Source organism: Panthera tigris, chromosome B2, assembly GCF_018350195.1.
Source record: "Panthera tigris isolate Pti1 chromosome B2, P.tigris_Pti1_mat1.1, whole genome shotgun sequence".
Classification (NCBI taxonomy): Eukaryota; Metazoa; Chordata; class Mammalia; order Carnivora; family Felidae; genus Panthera; species Panthera tigris.
This window is the reverse complement of record NC_056664.1, coordinates 108496525-108513860: the sequence shown is the minus strand read 5'-3', so window position 1 is coordinate 108513860 and position 17336 is coordinate 108496525. Positions and strand designations below refer to the sequence as shown.

General features: G+C 33.9%; 1 protein-coding gene across 4 annotated transcripts in view; it reads left to right on the top strand.

The window, feature by feature from the left end:
• Nucleotides 1–17336, top strand: part of TBC1D32 (TBC1 domain family member 32) — a 199943-nt gene that overhangs the window by 72351 nt on the left and 110256 nt on the right. For all 4 annotated transcript variants that reach the window (XM_042987091.1, XM_007078680.3, XM_042987089.1 and 1 more), the window contains exons 19-22: nt 999–1137; nt 4255–4342; nt 6275–6393; nt 17037–17153. In XM_042987091.1, coding sequence (XP_042843025.1) covers nt 999–1137; nt 4255–4342; nt 6275–6393; nt 17037–17153 — 463 coding nt within the window. The remainder of the gene's footprint in view (nt 1–998; nt 1138–4254; nt 4343–6274; nt 6394–17036; nt 17154–17336) is intronic.

Sequence of the window (17336 nt, the reverse complement as noted above, 5' to 3'; positions counted from 1 at the left end):
TCAAAACAGACTTCTGAAACTTCCTTGGTGGGTAAATGGCACCCTTCTACAGATTCACTGTTTTTACTATACATGTCAATAATTAATTTTTGGTCTATTTTTATATACAAAGTTTCTTTCTAGACAACTAGGAATATCCAGTAGGGAGTACATTTTCTCTTTCTGGTACTTCAGATGAAGTGCTCATTTCCCCTCCTATGTTTCCATATTTCTAGCTCTGGCTCCCCTGTTTAACTGTGTCTTCTGAATGTTTCAAACTTTTTCTGGGGAGAATGTTACTGGCCCTCCTTTTAAAAGTGTTTTGAGAAAAAAACAATGTTATTCTCCAAAAGTAAAATGAAAAACCTATTAAAATAAAGATACTATGCCGGATATGCTTTAGAAAGTTAGAGGACAGATACTCTGTAATGAAAAGAAAATATAGGGGAGACAGGGTGACTTAGTTGGTCAAGTGTCTGACTCTTGGTTTCGGCTCAGGTCATGATCTCGTGGTTTCATGGCTTCAAGCCCCGCATTAGGTTCTGTGATGGCAGGACAGAGCCTGCTTGGAATTCTCTCCCTTTCTCTCTGCCCTTCCCCTATTTGCACTGTCTCTAAGTAAATACATACATAGATACATACATATGTACATACTTGAAAAAAAAATAAAAAGTATGAAAATAATGGAGAGTTGGGGCCTGGGGACTCCCAGCCCAGCAGAATTACAAGAAGAGAAGAGAAAGAATTTAAAGCACAGATGAGAGAATCTAGATGTAAAAAAATGCTGACACATGCAGTTAATATTTAATTAAAGTGAAAGAAAATTATTGGGCAGAAAATACAATAAAAGTCATTATTGTCAAGGAAAGCATACTTTTTTTAATCTGTTTTTTTAAAAATATTGAATACTTAGCCCTCAATATGTACTCTTTAAGTTTATCAACAACATTAAGCTGAAATATTTTCTTTTAGTTTTGAGTATAATAAAGAAATGCATACCTTTCTTTTGCTTGTTTCAGTATGGCTTGGGAAGAGAATTTGTTAGATGATTTACTAAATTTTGCTGCCACTCCCAAAGGACTACTATTTCTTCAAAGAACAGGTGCCATCAACGAATGTCTGACATTTATGTTCAAACGATATGCAAAAAAATTACAGGTATGAATTACCATCTGCTAGAGGCAAAAAGAATTTTTCTTGCTGTAAAAGCTATTAAGAACATCATTCTGTCTTCTCTGAGTGAAGAGGTTATTAAACCTCAATTAAAAAACCATATAGCATTGTAATATTTAACTTGATATTATTTCAGGAAAGCATTAGAATTGATGTTGGTATCTATGGATATGTTTACAGGATGGGAGGCAACCAGATGGAATTGAAAAATATAGTTAACCATCCAGATGTGTTATAAATATAACAAACATCTGGTTGTACTAAAGCTGGGTGGAATTTCAGGAGGAGGAAATTCACTATTGGGTCTAAATGTACACGTTAGTAAGAATTTGGTCCTCACATTAAAAAGAAAAATATTTGTAGATTAATTTTTAGATACTGTTAAATAAAATGTACACTATAATTTAGCCCTTTCTCTTAAGTCCATTAAGGTGTATTCAGCTTTTTGCTGTGATGGTGTAAACATTCCTGAACTTTTGGGCTTTTTAGGATTATATGTATGCTTTTAAAAGTGTCTTCTTTGTCTCTCACAGCTGTTGTATATTGATGTTACTAGGTTACCAGGTTGTAAATACGATTTTATTTGTTCTTCAGTTCTAATTCCCTGCTTTTGTTTAAGTCTATAAAAACAAAAAACTTAAGAGTTTTTGCCTGTGAAGGTAAGTAGTTTTTGAGAGACGGTCCTGACCATTCCTCACAAATAAAACCTATGAGCATTAGTTCATCAGTTTGACATAAGGTTTATATGGGCAGATGTGTTTTTAATTATTGTTTAAATGGACCTCTAGTATAGAGAACTTATTTACATGCCTCAGTTTATGGTATACTGCTGTCATTTGTCCATGCAAGATGTTGTCTTAATTAATTTTATTCCCTGTCATTTCTGGTTCACAGTTCCATTTCACCCTGTGTGTATTCCTCTACCCCAGACTTCCATGCCAATGTTTTTAATATGTGTAATATCCTGGGATATGTATATATCTTGTAGAATGTTGTCTTAGTCCATTTGAGCTGTTAAAATACCATAGACTGGGTGGTTTATAAACAGAAATTTACTGCTCAGTTCTGGAGGCTGGAAGTCCATGATCAGGATGCCAATGTGGTCAGAGGAGGGCCCTCTCTGGTCACAGATGCCTCATTGTATCCTCACATGGATACGGGCTCGGGAGCTCTCTGGGATCTTTTTTATAACAGCACTAATCCCATTCATGAGTTCTCTCCACCTTATGACCAAATCAAGGTCCCATTTACTATCTCACCTTTGGAGGTTAGGATTTCAACATATGAAATTTGGAGGTGACACAAACATTCAGACTATAGTAAATCCTGAAGTTTCTCAGGATTTTTAAGTTTACATATATGGTCATTTTAATTTGAATTTCTCTGTTGGTGAGTTTGAATCACCTTGTGTACTAGTTAGCCATTTGTTTTGTTTTGTTTTTTTACATTTTTTAAAATATTGAAGCAATTCAAAGACACTTTTCTTATCAGATGCTTGAGACTGTGCATACACAACTATTGCTATTGTGATAATACAGCTAGGAATAGATGTCTCTGTTTTAACATTTATGAATATAAAAAAAACCCCTAGTCTTTGTACCACACTGGTTGTTATAATAGAAGACACTGTTCCCTGAACCTCAGTAACTTACAACCTTGTAATATAATACCGTAGTTTAATGGTGCTTTATGCTATTCAAGAAATTTTTTGAAAATTTAAATTCTCCATTATCTTGTAAGAAAGCCACTAGGCCATTTCCTTAATTTTGCTGAAGAGAAAGTAGAGACCCAGGCTTGTTAACTGATCTGCATATGCTCTCACATCTACTTACAGCAGTAAGACTCGAACTCAAATTTGTGTTTCATGAAAGCTGAGTCTTACTAAAGCATCTCTAACTTCTATGAAGTTTTTCTTTGCCTCTTCCTTTTCAGTACTTAGTGTGAGTCTAGGAAGCCCCTGTGGCTGCTGATATCTAAGTCAGCAGGGTCAATGGGGTTGATTGATCAGTAAGGTATTTATTTAGTTACTATGGCAGGAGAGTGGGAAAAAAAATAGCCATTCATATTTTTGTACCTCTCTGTCATCTAACTACAAAACTAATGTATGGCAGGTTCAAGGAAAGTGGAAACTATGAGTAATAAAAATGGAAAAGGAAGGCAAACAAATGGAGACATGAATAGAAAATCCAATCTAATTCTTTCCCATGGGCTTTTAGTTCCCTGTCTACTTTTTTTTTTTTTTTTTTTTTTTGCCTTCAAGACTGAATGCACAGTTTATATCTTAAAAATTTGATTAAAACAGATCCTTTTTAAAAAAAATCAATTCTTTTAATGAAATGTTGAAAAAATACAAATTGTGAATGGTTAACTTTGTTTAGATATCAACCATTTTATTAGCCAACCTGGTCTTAGCTAAGATCTAAGGAGGAACACTGTTTATTTTCTGTTATTTCCGTATTGTTTTCTGCCAGGAGTGATCCTTGTGTACTTTACCAGGAATACACGTATAGTACTCTTTGTGACATGCAAATTGTCCAGTGTTTTCTACAACACTATTTATAAACTTGTATGTTAATGATCAGTATTCTTTGTGTGTTTAATATATATATAATTACTTTAGGGAAAAAAAACACATTTCCTCTAAAAATGATTGCCATTGAGAAGATATTATTTTTTTTAAGTTTTTTTTTTTTAATTAAGAGTATAGTTTGGCTGACAGTCAATACAGATTTATATGCGAGGAAATTTATTATTGAGGGACTGACCTAAGGAATAAAATAACAGCATTTAAATTTGGAAGGAATGTTAATCTTCATCATGGCCAAAGTCCTTTGTTTTTAACCTAGAGAGGGAAGTGACTTGTTCAAAGCAAAACGCTACTTAATTTTACGGCTGGGACCAGAACCTCTATCTGAAATGAGAACCCCCAAAATATTAACTCATTGACAGGGTGTCTGAGTTTGTTTTGCTGCTCATTATGTTTACTTAAAAGAATGTCTAGTATTCTAACAAGAAGAATCAGTAACCTACATGTAACATATAAATAAAATATTAGCATTTTTTGTTTTCCTGCTTTTCATTGTTCCTTATTTATTTTGTTAGATCAGCAGACATAAAAAGTTTGGCTACGGAGTTTTGGTTACACAAGTGTCATCAACAGCAGCAGGTGCAGTGGCACTACACAGTTCAGGTAGGTTTTTTCTTTTAATCAGAATGTTAATAATTTTAAATAAAATGAGTAAGCCAATAGAAAATTTAACTGGCATGATCAGCTCTCAGGATATTTACTCTATAAAGTTCTTTTTCGCAGGTTTGGCCTTAGGTAAGGGAAAGTTACAGGGTTTCCTTTATCTTTTCTCTTCCATGAAATTGCAATGGGATTTTTTTTTCCTTGAAGTATATATACACAGCCTTGTTCTCTTTTCCTCAGAACAATGGAACATAATGAATTAAGCTGAGAAGTACTTGATGCTTAAGCAATTGTCTTCATCTTATAAATCCTCTTTCAGTACAGTTGAATCTTACAAGATTTTTTTTTTCCCTCTTAAATCTTACATGATTTCTTAATGCTCAGTTTTAGTGGCCTGTATATGCATCAAAATATACACAACCACAATAATTATCATACATACATACTATTTCCTTATTCTTCTTCTTTCTCTTTTGCCCTTGAAAGCTTAGTTTTCACCACTTTTACCACTGTATTTGCAGTCAGCATGTATTATCTACAATGGATTGAATTTTTAAGAGTTTAAACATTGGGAATTTAATATACCTTAAGGCTATCTGAACCCTAGACCAGAGAGACAAGACATAACTTCTAATAGAGATGTTATGGTTATATTTTTCAAAGTTTAGTGTTGATGAACTAGAACATCACTGACCATAATTGGTCCTTTCCTTAAGTGAAAATATTTTACTATAATATATCTTAAAAACTTTTCGGCTAAGCTAATTTGGAGTACTTGTATTATGAAACATGCTTCTTGGAAGAAGTTGTCCTAAACTTGAACGACTTATTTTTTCTTCCACTTAGTGTAAAATCTAACATATTGCTATACCCAGGGGCATATTAATGGAAGCATTTGGAGGTACAATCTCAGATTTCCCTGTTGGTCAAGTCATTAAGCTTCTGAGCCCAATACCGTCAAGCTTCCTGTGAGAGGATTAATTGCAATAATTTTACAGGACAAAGGAAGGAAGATTAACATTGCTTGAATTCCTATGATCTCTTAGGGTACTATGTTAGGAACTTCATATGTATTGTCCCATTTATACTTCATGGCAACCCTCGAATATAGCACTGTTTCAGTTTTCCAACAGGGGACCTGATGCTTTAAGAAGTTGAACAAATCTAAGGACACGACTACTAAGCCTGCATATTTGTAATTTGATCCCTGATATTCTTGATTTCAGAGCTTTTTTTTTTTTTTTTTCTCCTGTTATACCAGAGGAACCTTTCTGTTCTAATGTTATTATGAATTTACTGATTTTATGATTAGGTGTTCTGTTTTATACTTTTTTAAAATGTAATTTGATTCTTCATAAAATAATAATCAGCCTTAATAATCACTTTCATTTAGATATATAGTAACTGATTCAGAATTTAGACTGTATTGAGCCAAAATTGTGTGAAATGAAGAATTGTTTTAAGCATAGGAATTATAAAAACAGTTATATTAGAATAAGGAACACACTTAAACTCTTTTAAGTGCCTACCTTGCCTCCTGATACACAACATACACGTATACATACAAACACATACCACCTTTCAGCTGCCTTTCTCACTCAAAGAGTAAAGGGTAAACCTTATTTTTCAGAAAAGCATGGTGAGACGTTATTGGCCAAGTGATAAATCCAGAGACTCAAAATTCAGTTCTTTAGGGAAATTTAGGTGTCTCAGAATTTAGTCATTATATAGTTTTAGGATAATGAGGTATCATACAGGTATAATTAACAACAGGAGATATAATTTCTACTAAGTTTAAAGGTTATTTCTTACAGAAGATGTAAGTATGTGTCTTTTGTCAGCGAGAACCAATCTTGTCAGAGGGATAATTATATCTTTCTTCCATAATTCCAAGAAATTGTATACTGTAAATATGTATATAATTCTTCTCAGGGTTTATTAATGCACTTATAACTGAATTATGGACCAATCTGGAATGTGGAAGAGATGATGTTAGAGTAACCCATCCCAGATCTACTCCAGTGGATCCTATTGACCGGAGCTGTCAAAAGGTAAGAAATGATTTGAGTATCTCTCTCAGAAATTACTTCATCTAGACTTTATCTATATTTGGTTACAATCACCAGCTTCTCCAGTTTCTCTTCTTCTTTTTTTCATTTCTAATTTTTGTTTCAAAATAAGTGGCTAGAACTACCAGTGTTCCATGGGAGTTATATTTTTCAAGGATGTTTTCCTTTCACAATTATTTTTACTGTCATTTTTCTCTTAATAAAGAGTGATATATACCAGACATGCTATGAAAAAACAAACTCTCTCAAAAAACCCTGAAACAAACCAATCAACCAAAGCAAAAAAAGATAAGTAAGCTTTTGCCCTTTGGTTTAAATCTAATAGAAAATTTTCAGGATTATTTGAAGCAGGGGTGGGTGAAGAAAAGATGCTATCCTTTAGAGAAATGTGCCAAAAAAGAAATTCTGAAGCACCTATACAATGTTCTATTATAATTCAGTGGCTTTTATATAGTTGACATGTTTGCGAATTTCACTGAGGTTATTCGATGATTCCTGTCTTTGACTTTATGGGAGCCTGGGAAAGTTTCAGGGGATGTCATAAAATAATCTTAAAAAATTAAGTTCTACTTTCTATAATGGTAGGCTAGTTCTTTCCGGTAGAAACATAAACTCAGGAAAAATGGCTTAAAAAATCAACTAGTTAAAAGTACTGGAATGGCTAAATAGAGGGGAAAAGATGGAGGTGAGTCACTATGTAGATGAAAAGATTGATACTGTTTGAAATTCTGGATTTAACAGACTTTTGCTTGAGGGCAGGTACCAGTTGGTGCTCCACAGATAGAAATCCATACTCTAACAAGTTTGAAAAAGCAGAAGAGAAGGTTTAGCAGACGAGAAGCAGAAGAGAAGCTGGAAAATGGAAGGAGGTCTCTGGAAAGTAGAGAAGTACCTAGGGGGCACCTAAACTCTGTGTTCATACGGTCCAGATGTTAAGTCTCTCTCCTGAACTTGGACTTCACTGATATCAGATGATCTTACCACAGAGGTTAGAGTTTAGAGTTTGAATTTGCCATGTTAACTGCTAAATTAAAATCAGCGTTGGGGAATATACCTTTCATAGTATATTGGATATCATCCATAATTACTAGACATATGAAGAATAAGAGAAATGTGATTCTTACCCAGAAAAAGGCATCTAGTAGAAGATTAGGAATGATGATTAAACTGAAATTATTTATCAAGGACTTTGAAGAAGTTGTTATAAGTAGCATGTAAAGGAAAATATGCTTGTAATAAATGAACAAATTGGAAATTATAATAGAGAAATAGAAACTATATAAAAGAACCAGATAGAAATTCTAGATCTGGGGTGCCTGGGTGGCTCAGTCAGTTAAGCGTCTGATTCTTGGTTTCAGCTTAGGTCATGATCTCATGGTTTTGTGAGTTCTAGCCCTGCGTTAGGCCCTGTACTGGCAGCTCAGAGCCTGCTTGAGATTCCCTCCCCCTCCCCCTCCCCCTCCCCCTCCCCCTCCCCCTCCCCTTCCCTCCCTCTCTCTCTCCCCCTCCCCAACCCATGCTGTCTTTGTCTCTCTCAAAATAAATAAAAACTTAAATTCTAGAAGTAAATACCTTTTATTTGAAGTAATTTTTGTGAGACCTTATCCAAAAATTTAATATGTTTGGTTGGTGTATCAAATGGAGGAGAATGAAAGTGTGATAGAAAAATATTTGAACAAAAGCTGAATTTCTAAATGTCTTAAAAAATGTAAACTTAAAGATCAAGAAACTTAGTGAATCTCAAGGAAGAATATGCAAAGAATGAAAATACAATGGAAACCACAGCAAGGCCCACTTATAGACATACAAACTGCTGAAAACTAAAGAGAAAGAGAAAATCTTGAAAGAAGCCATAGAAAATCATACATACAGGGAACAACAAAAAAGTTTGTGGGTGTCTCATTGCAAACTGTGGAGGCCAGAAGATAATAGAATATCTTTGATGAAAGGGGAAAGCCCAGTCAACCTAGAATTCTATATCCAGCAAAAATATTCAAGGTTAAAAGTGAAATAAACTTTTAAAGGCTAAGAAAGTATTTTACAGCATACCTGTGTTTTATTTAACACTAAAGGAATTTCTTCAGGTTGAAGGACAAGGATACCAGTTGGGTATTTGAATTTTCACATTAAAAAGAAATTGCAAGCGGGTGAGTGAGTATAAAAGCCTGTTGTTTTTCTTTTAATTTCTTGTTAGTACATAGGACTCTTTAAAAGAAAACAATGCCATATAGTGGGATTTATTTTATACTTACTTAGAGGTAACATATATGACAGCTCTACCACATGAGGTAAGCAAATGGTATAATGGTATGTGAATCTATGTGACTTTAAGGTTCTTAAATTTTACATGAAGTGGAACACATTAATTTTTAATACCTAGAAAATATTTATATTTCAAATTTAAGGTTGGGATTTGATTCAACTTATTGTACTTTGAAATAGAAATGTCAGTATAAACTAATGGTTAATTTCTGTGAAAAAAAATTGTATACTCTTATAAACTATGAACTGAAAGATGTAGAAATAGCTCCTAGCAAACAAACATCCTTCGTGCTAGCTTGTAGTTACAAATATTATTCCCTAAGGATTCTGCTTTCTTTTGGGGTTTAATTTTACTGTCTTTTAAATTATAGAAAACATTAATATGCCCTCAGTTTATAATGAGGTACACTAAACTTATTTTCAGTCGAGTCACTTCTTACCTTTGTATAGCTGTGTTTTGGAGTATGATAGACAATAACACCATGTGGCTATGTAAAACTACTTAAAACTAAAATGAAAAATTCAGTCCCTCAAATACATTAATCTAATCTTAGATGTTCAGTAGCCACATGTAGCTAGTGACTGTTGCCCATTTCAAATTATATAACATTTTCATCACCACAGAAAGAAAGATCTACTGGACAGCACTGACTAGAAAAACCATTAAATAATATGCAAAAAGATATAGCCAAAATAAAATTCAAAAACAAACAGAAAACAAACCCCAAAGGGCAGAGATGGAAGAATGGGGGAACAGAAAAGGATGAGGAAAAAAGAAAACAAATAGGAAAATAGTAGCCCTAATCAATAAGTCCATTACATGTGAGTGACTAAATAATTAAAATGCAAAGATTTTCAGAATAGGTAGAGACAGCAAACATTTGGGTCTTAAGAAATTCCCTACAAAGAAAAAGATACCGATAAGTTGACAATCAATGAATAGAAAAAGAGAGGAAAAACTATACATTAGAAGACTGAACGGGGCGCCTGGGTGGCTCAGTCGGTTGAGCGTCCGACTTCGGCTCAGGTCACGATCTCGCGGTCCGTGAGTTTGAGCCCCGCGTCGGGCTCTGGGCTGATGGCTCAGAGCCTGGAGCCTGCTTCCGATTCTGTGTCTCCCTCTCTCTCTGCCCCTCCCCCGTTCATGCTCTGTCTCTCTCTGTCCCAAAAATAAATTAATAAAAAAAAAACAAAAAAACAAAAAAACAAAAAACGTTGAAAAAAAAAATTAAAAAAAAAAAGAAGACTGAAATAGCCATATTTAATGTCAGAGATAAAGAAAATGAAGTAATACCAGATTAAGAAACATTTGATTATAATGTAGATATAACATTCATAAGTTAGTTATGATCCTAAAAATAAGATACAAAATATATGAAGTATTAAAATAACTTAAGGAATGTTTGTTCTTCCTTCCATGAGCATGGAATGTTTTTTCATTTTTTTGTGTGTGTCCTCTTCAATATCTTTCATATGTGTTCGACAGTTTTTGGAGTACAGAGTTTTTACCTCTTTAGATTTATTGCTTCGTTATTGGTGCACAGAAATGCAACAGATATCTGCACGTTGATTTTATATCCTGCGACTTTGCTGAATTCATGCATTAGTTCTAGCAAGGTTTTGGTGGAGTCTTTCGGGTTTTCTACATAGAGTATCATGTCATCTGCAAATAGTGACAGTTTGTCTTCCTTGCTGATTTGTATACCCTTTATTTCTTTTTGTTTTCTGATTACTGAGGCTAAGATTTCTAGTACTATATTAAATAGTAATGTTGAGAGTGGGTATCCTTGTCTTGTTCCTATTGTAGGGGAAGGGCTCTCAGTTTTTACCCATTGAGGATGATATTAGCTGTGGGTCTTTTGTATATGGCCTTTATATGGCCTACTTTGCTGAGGGTTTTTTTTTTAATCAAGAATGGATGCTGTATTTTGTCAAATATATTTATTATGTCAAAATTTTTCTGCATCTATTGAGAGGATCATATGGTTCTTTTATCCTTTTATTAATGTGGTGTATCATGTTGATTGATTTGTGACTATTGAACCAGCCCTGCAGCCCAGTAATAAATCCCACTTGGTCATGAGGAATAGTTCTTTTAATGTACTGTTGAATTTGATTTGCTAGTATCTTGTTGAGAATTTTTGCATCCATGCTCATCAGGGATATAGTGGCCTGTAGTTCTTTTTTGTGGGGCCTTTGGTTTTGGAATCAAGGTAATGCCTAGAAAGAGTTTGGATGGAGCTAGAATGTATTACGCTAAGCAAAATAAGTCAGAGAAGGACAAGTATCATATGATTTCACTCATTTGTGGAATTTAAGAAACAAAATAGATGAATGTATGGGAATGGGCGGGGAAAGAGAAGAAAGGGAAACAAACCACAAGAGACTCTTAATGATAGAGAACAAACTGAAGGTTGATGGAGCGGGGTGGGTGGTGGGTATTAAGGAGGGCACTTGTGATGAGCACTGGGCGTTGTATGTAAGTGATGAATCACTGAATTCTACTTCTGAAACCAAAATTGCATTGCATATTAACTAATATAAAAAATAAAATTAAAAAAATAACAAGGAAGAAATAGATCCACAGTAACAGTTGAAGATTTTAACATTCCTCTTGTAGTGATTGATGTAACAGATCTTTCAGTTTGTTGATAGGTACATGGTATGAATATCACTAATTATCAACTGATCTAATTGTTCTTTATAGAATATTATATTCAGTGACTGCAGGACACCTATTCTTTTCAAGGGCACTTCGCATTCTTACCAAGAGACTTGCTGGGCTAGAGTGCAAGTCTACATAAGTTTAAAATGATTGGAATAATACTGAGTATGATCTGTGGCCACAGTAAACTTAAGAATCTTGAGCTAGAAGCTATAAAAACCCAAATCCAAATATTTGGAAGTGTACCTCTAAATAATACACAGCTCAAAAAAGTCAGAAGGAAAATTTGGAAATATTTTAAACTAGAAAATAATAAAATATAAAATTTGTGAATGTAGCTGAAGTGGTGCTAAGAAGGATATTGAACTGTAATAATATTTACAGTAGAAAGAAATACCTAAAATGAATAAATCAAGGTTTTACTCTAAGAAACTAGAAAAGGAGTAAAGTATATCCAAAGCACATTGGAAAAAAGGAAATAATAAACATTTGAGCAGAAATCAATGAAACAGAAAAAAGACAAACGAGGAAAGTAACAAAGCCAAAAGTTGGTTCTTGGAAATGATTATTAAAAATAAACCCCTGGCTAGACTGATCAAAAAAATGAGAGACCGAAAATTAATCAAGAATGAAAGAAGAGTTTCACTAAAGACCCCACAGTTATTAAGGAATAGATAAAAGAACATTGTGATCAGCTTTATGCTATGAATTAAACAAGATAAAATTGGCAAACTTCTTAAATATGCTTACCAAAAGTGACCCAGTATAAAATAAAAAAATCTGAATAGCTATGTATCTGTTAAAGAAATTAAATTCATTATCAAAAAACTTTCCATAGAAAGAACCACATGGTTTTACTGGTGAATTCTATGGAACTCTTATAGGAGAAAGAACACCAATCTTACACAAACTTTTTCAGAAAACAGAGGTGGAAGAATCAGTTTCTAACTTATGTGATGAGGCCAGCATAACATTGAAATAAATGAGACAAACTGTTAATATATACATATGTATATGTATATGTAATTTTTATGTATAAATAAATATAATGTATAAAAATCACAAATATTTAATATTAAATTAATAATTATAATTAATATATTACAGTAAAATTAATAAAATATTATCGAATTGTGTACTAATATATAAAAGTATCATTTTTATGATCTAGTGGAGTTTATCCCAAGCAACAGAAAGTTGGTTTCTCATTCTAAAATTGAACTTTAATTCACTATATTAACAGAATAAGGAATTTTCCTACAATGATTTCACTAGACGTGGATACATCATTTGACAAAATTTAATGCCCATTTATGAAAAAACTCAGCAGATTTAATTACATCTTATAAATGCTGTCTTTCAAAAACATGAATCTTACATGTAATGGTGAAATATTGGACCTAAAATCAGTTCACTCTTATTTAACATTGTAGGTCTTAGGACAATAAGGCCGGAAAAAAAAAAAAAAAAAAATAGAAGGCATACAGACTAGAAGGAAAGATGTAAAACTATTTGAAAATGATTTGATTCTCTCATCTCAAAAAACTGGCTGTTATTGATTTCTCTGTTAGACACCTAAAAAATACATTTTTTGGTTTAATGAGTATAATTGATATCTGTCATTCTTAGAACCCCAAATCTTAATTGCTTTTCCTCCAGTATTGTCTGCCCTCAGAACCATTTTCCTTCATAGCTTTCTATCTGTAAGGTAAAATGCAATTCCCATTACTTTTCTGGAAAAACTTTGTTCTTTTTCCTAGAGGATGAAGGTAGAGCTCATCAACATAGCACATCTCCTCCTGCCTACCTGCCTGCTACTTTGCAGTCCTAGCTCTCATCTCCCTTCTCTGTGCTGTATAGTGTCCTCTTCCCAATGTCCTTCCATCCCTCTCAGTAGTATAGCACCATCAGATCATTTAGAGAGCCATTTTAAATGATCTAATAGTATATTTGTCCTGTATTACACTGTGAGCCCTTGAGGGCAGGGACCATTTCTTTATTCATTCATATTTTTATTGGTAGTATGTGGCATAATTGCTCATAAGCAGCTAGTGTTAAAATATTTTGAATTAATAAGTAAATAGATGATCATTATCAACCTGAAAGAGTTTTAATTCATAAAAAAAGTATTTGATCTTGGGTAATTTTTTTTTAAGTTTATTTATTTTGAGAGAGACAGAGCACAAGCAGGGGAGGGGCAGAGAGTATCCCAAGCACGTTCTGCTGTGCCAGCTGTGGAGCCTGATGTTGGGCTCGAACCTACAGACCATGAGATCATGACCTGAGCCAAGCCAAGAGTCGGATGTTTAACTGAGTGAGCCACCCAGGCACCCATGATCTTGGATTTTAAAATGCTTTAGTCTCAGAATGCCTGGGTGGCTCAGTTGGATGGATGTACAACTCTTTGATTTTAGCTCAGGTCAAGATCTCGTGGTCTCTGTGTTGGGCTCTGTGTGGACAATACAGTCTGCTTGGGACTCTCTCTCTCCCTGTCTCTCTTCCCCTCTGTTGCTCACTCTCTCAAAATAAACAAACATTAAAATGCTATAGTTTCAAAATATATCAAATATTTGACCTTCCATTTGTTTCCGTACTGTTATTTTACAAAACCTCATTTTCTTCAAGACTTTGAAATAAAACGTTTTGTGCTAACAAATTTTAGGATAATTAATGTCTGATATTAGCAATATCTTAATGATGTTTCTGTGGGTACTCATGATTATGTTATAAATATTTTCTTGAGTTCTACAAGTACTTATTAAACCATCACAATTTTAAAGATGCTGATGTCTTTTAAAAATGCTCATTGTATGAAAAATGCATTTTTCTCCTAGAGACAAGCTGCTGAAATCTTCTCAAGTTTCTTTTAAATTGTTTAGCTTGTTTTGTTCAAATATAATTACTGAATTGTTTTTACCTGAAGTTCTATATAAAACCTTATCAGAAGTTTTCATGATTCTGTGTGGTCCACATTATTTTATTTCTTAGATGTAGGTAGGGAAGTTTTTATGTTTACCCATGGAATTCTTCATGTGCAAAGAATACAGAAACTCTCAATATAGTATTGATACGTAATCTGTAAAGACCATGTGCCTTTTTGGACAATGTCAAATGTCCATAATAAATGTCGAAATTGGCACTTAAGAGTTTCTTGAAAAAAAAAAATAAGTTTCTTATATCTGTCATTGTTATAATAGATGGGAAGGACTCATTTAGGGCACCTAGGTGGCTCAGTCAGTTAAGCGTCCAACTTGGCTCAGGTCGTGATCTCATGATTTGTGAGTTTAAGCCCCACATTGGGCTCTTTGCTCTCAGCACAGAGCCCACTTCAGATCCTCTCTCTCTCTCTCTCTCTCTCTCTCTCTCTCTCTCTGCCCCTCCCCGCTCACATACACACACACACACACACACACACACACTCTCTCTCTCTCTCTCTCTCTCACTCTCTTTTTCTCTCTCTCTCTCTTTCAAGAATAAATAAACATTAAAAAAATAATAAGACTCATTTATAACTAAATATTGGATTAATATTCAGGACACATAAATTATTTACATGCTTAAATTATAAAGCATTTTCTGTTTATTTTTTAGCTTATGTTTTTTATAAATTAAATGAATAATAAAAATATATGAAGTCTGTCTATCTTAATCACCTTTGTAGTCAACACCTTGGTGATTAATAAATTTTTCCTAGGTGGTTTCATAGGTGGCCATGAACTCTCTAGTTTTCCTGCCATTTATTTTACTTATAATTGATAGACATATTCCTTAAACATCCTTTCCTTGATGCTAGTTTTTTCCCTCTATAGTGATCACTTCTTGCATAATGTTCCTTAGATAAGCATTCAGTAAATGGCAACCAGTTTATTAAATTTAGTTATTCTACTTTATGATCACTTTATTGCTATCCAAATGATACCAGCTTTAAATAATGAATGTGTGGATTATGTTCTTCTTAGAAATGGTTAGAAATTCCATCTTCATTTTATGGAATATTCATGGTAAAAAATGGAAGGTTTTAAAGAGCTCATTTTTCATTCTACAACACTATTTGTTAAAACTCACTGTGTTAAATATAGTCACTATAACCACTGTTATTTGTAAGGAATATTGCATTTAGTATAAGGGTGGAGGAGGGGATAAAGGAGACTCTACCTTCCAAGTCCTGACACAAGAACTATGTAGCAGTGGTGACATTGTTAAATAGTGTCTGAAGATTATACTAGGTTTTTAATGAGTAACCTAACCATGAAAGTAAGAAAATGGCGATTAGTTCTGCTACCAACTCTCTGGTTGCATGTCTTTGGCCAAGTCACTTAACTTCTCTGGTCCTTAAGTTTTTCATCTATTAAATGAGAGATAAACTGTTCTTTAAAATTTTCTCATGTTCTGATTATAGTGAAAATTCTTAATTTGATTCTCAAATTTTCTGAATCTAGAAAAAAGTTTTTAAAATGACGAGAAAACTTAATAGTTACAAAAAGTAAATTAATACAATACAAATGAAACAAGAATTGGCAGAATACAAGGCTTCTAGATGTGAATAGAGTTCATTAGAAAGTCTTCTAGAAAAAAATGTGGCATTTTTCTAGATGTGAAGTGGGATACAGAGTAAGTGCGAGGGCAGGAGGACCATGTTGGTAGGATAAAAAGTTTCCGTATGTGGCAGTCACTTGAAGGAGACCACAGGAAGTTTCAACTGACTGAAGTGGTGACTTCCTGCTGAGGGATAATGGGAAAGGAGGCTTTTGACTATGTGAAGAGAAGAAAGGTATCAATTAGTAAGGTGCCTTGAAAGTCATGCTAAGGAGGTTATTAGACTTGATGGTTAGTGATGGGAAACCACTGCATGCTTTTGTGCAGGGATCCAAATACTCAGGTTGCTTTTAGTAAGACGAAATGAGAATGAGAGGTTAAAAACTTAGTGGAGAGATTAATTTATTAAGATTGCACCAGAAAATGAGCTGGTTTTGATAGGAAAGCCATGACTTTTAAAAATTAACTATAATATTTAGATTAGTTGGATTTCCAATGAATGTAAAGGGTAAAGATGGCCTTGTGATCTGAGTGCAAGTATATATAGAACTTACCATTTTGCTTCAGAGCCCCAAAGTGTTACTCTCTTGTATTTCTTACACATTGATTATTACAATGCAAAGAGTGAGAAAGATGGATCATTTCATTTTTTCCTAAAAACCAAACTTATTGGGATGCTTGGGTGGCTCAGTTGGTTGAGCATCTGGCTTTGGTTCGGGTCATGATGTCACGGTCCTTGAGTTCAAGCCTCTCATTGGTCTCTGTGCTGACAGCTCAGAGCCTGGAGCCTGCTTCAGATTCTGTGTCTCCTTCTCTCTCTCTGCCCCTCCCCAACTCGTGCTCATTCTCTCTCTCTCTCTCTCTCTCTAAATAAACATTAAAAAAAAACTTTTCAAGAGATACAAGACATTTTATAACCTTTTCCAACTCTTGTATATTCTGTTACTATTGCTATGTGTTATCAGCACATAGATTATTGCTGATGTTAACTATTTGGTACTTAACATGCATATAATTCACATTTATGTGGATTAATTAGGCTTATTAAAAAAATTAACCCTCACAGTTATAGTCCTATAAAACTATGTTTATGACTCTTTTATGGATGTGGTTGAAAAAATGAAGCGTTTAAATGACTGTGTTTTCTCTCTTCTCTGCCTAGTGTTTTCTAGGACTGGTGAACTTGTTACCTTATCCTGCTGTTTATGAGCTGGTAGGCAATCGAGAGCTTCCTAATAAAGCAGAATATTCTCTTCGTGAAGTCCCAACATGTGTTATCGTAAGTCATTTTCTTTTAGTCTTTACCTTTTATAAATGAGATTTGTAGTACAATGTAGTTTGATAGAAAAAAAGGAATGTTACTGGGGCACCTGGGTGGCTCAGTCCGTTAAGTGTCCGACTTCAGCTCAGGTCATGATCTCACTGTTCGTGGGTTCGAGCCCTGTTGGGCTGTGTGTTGACA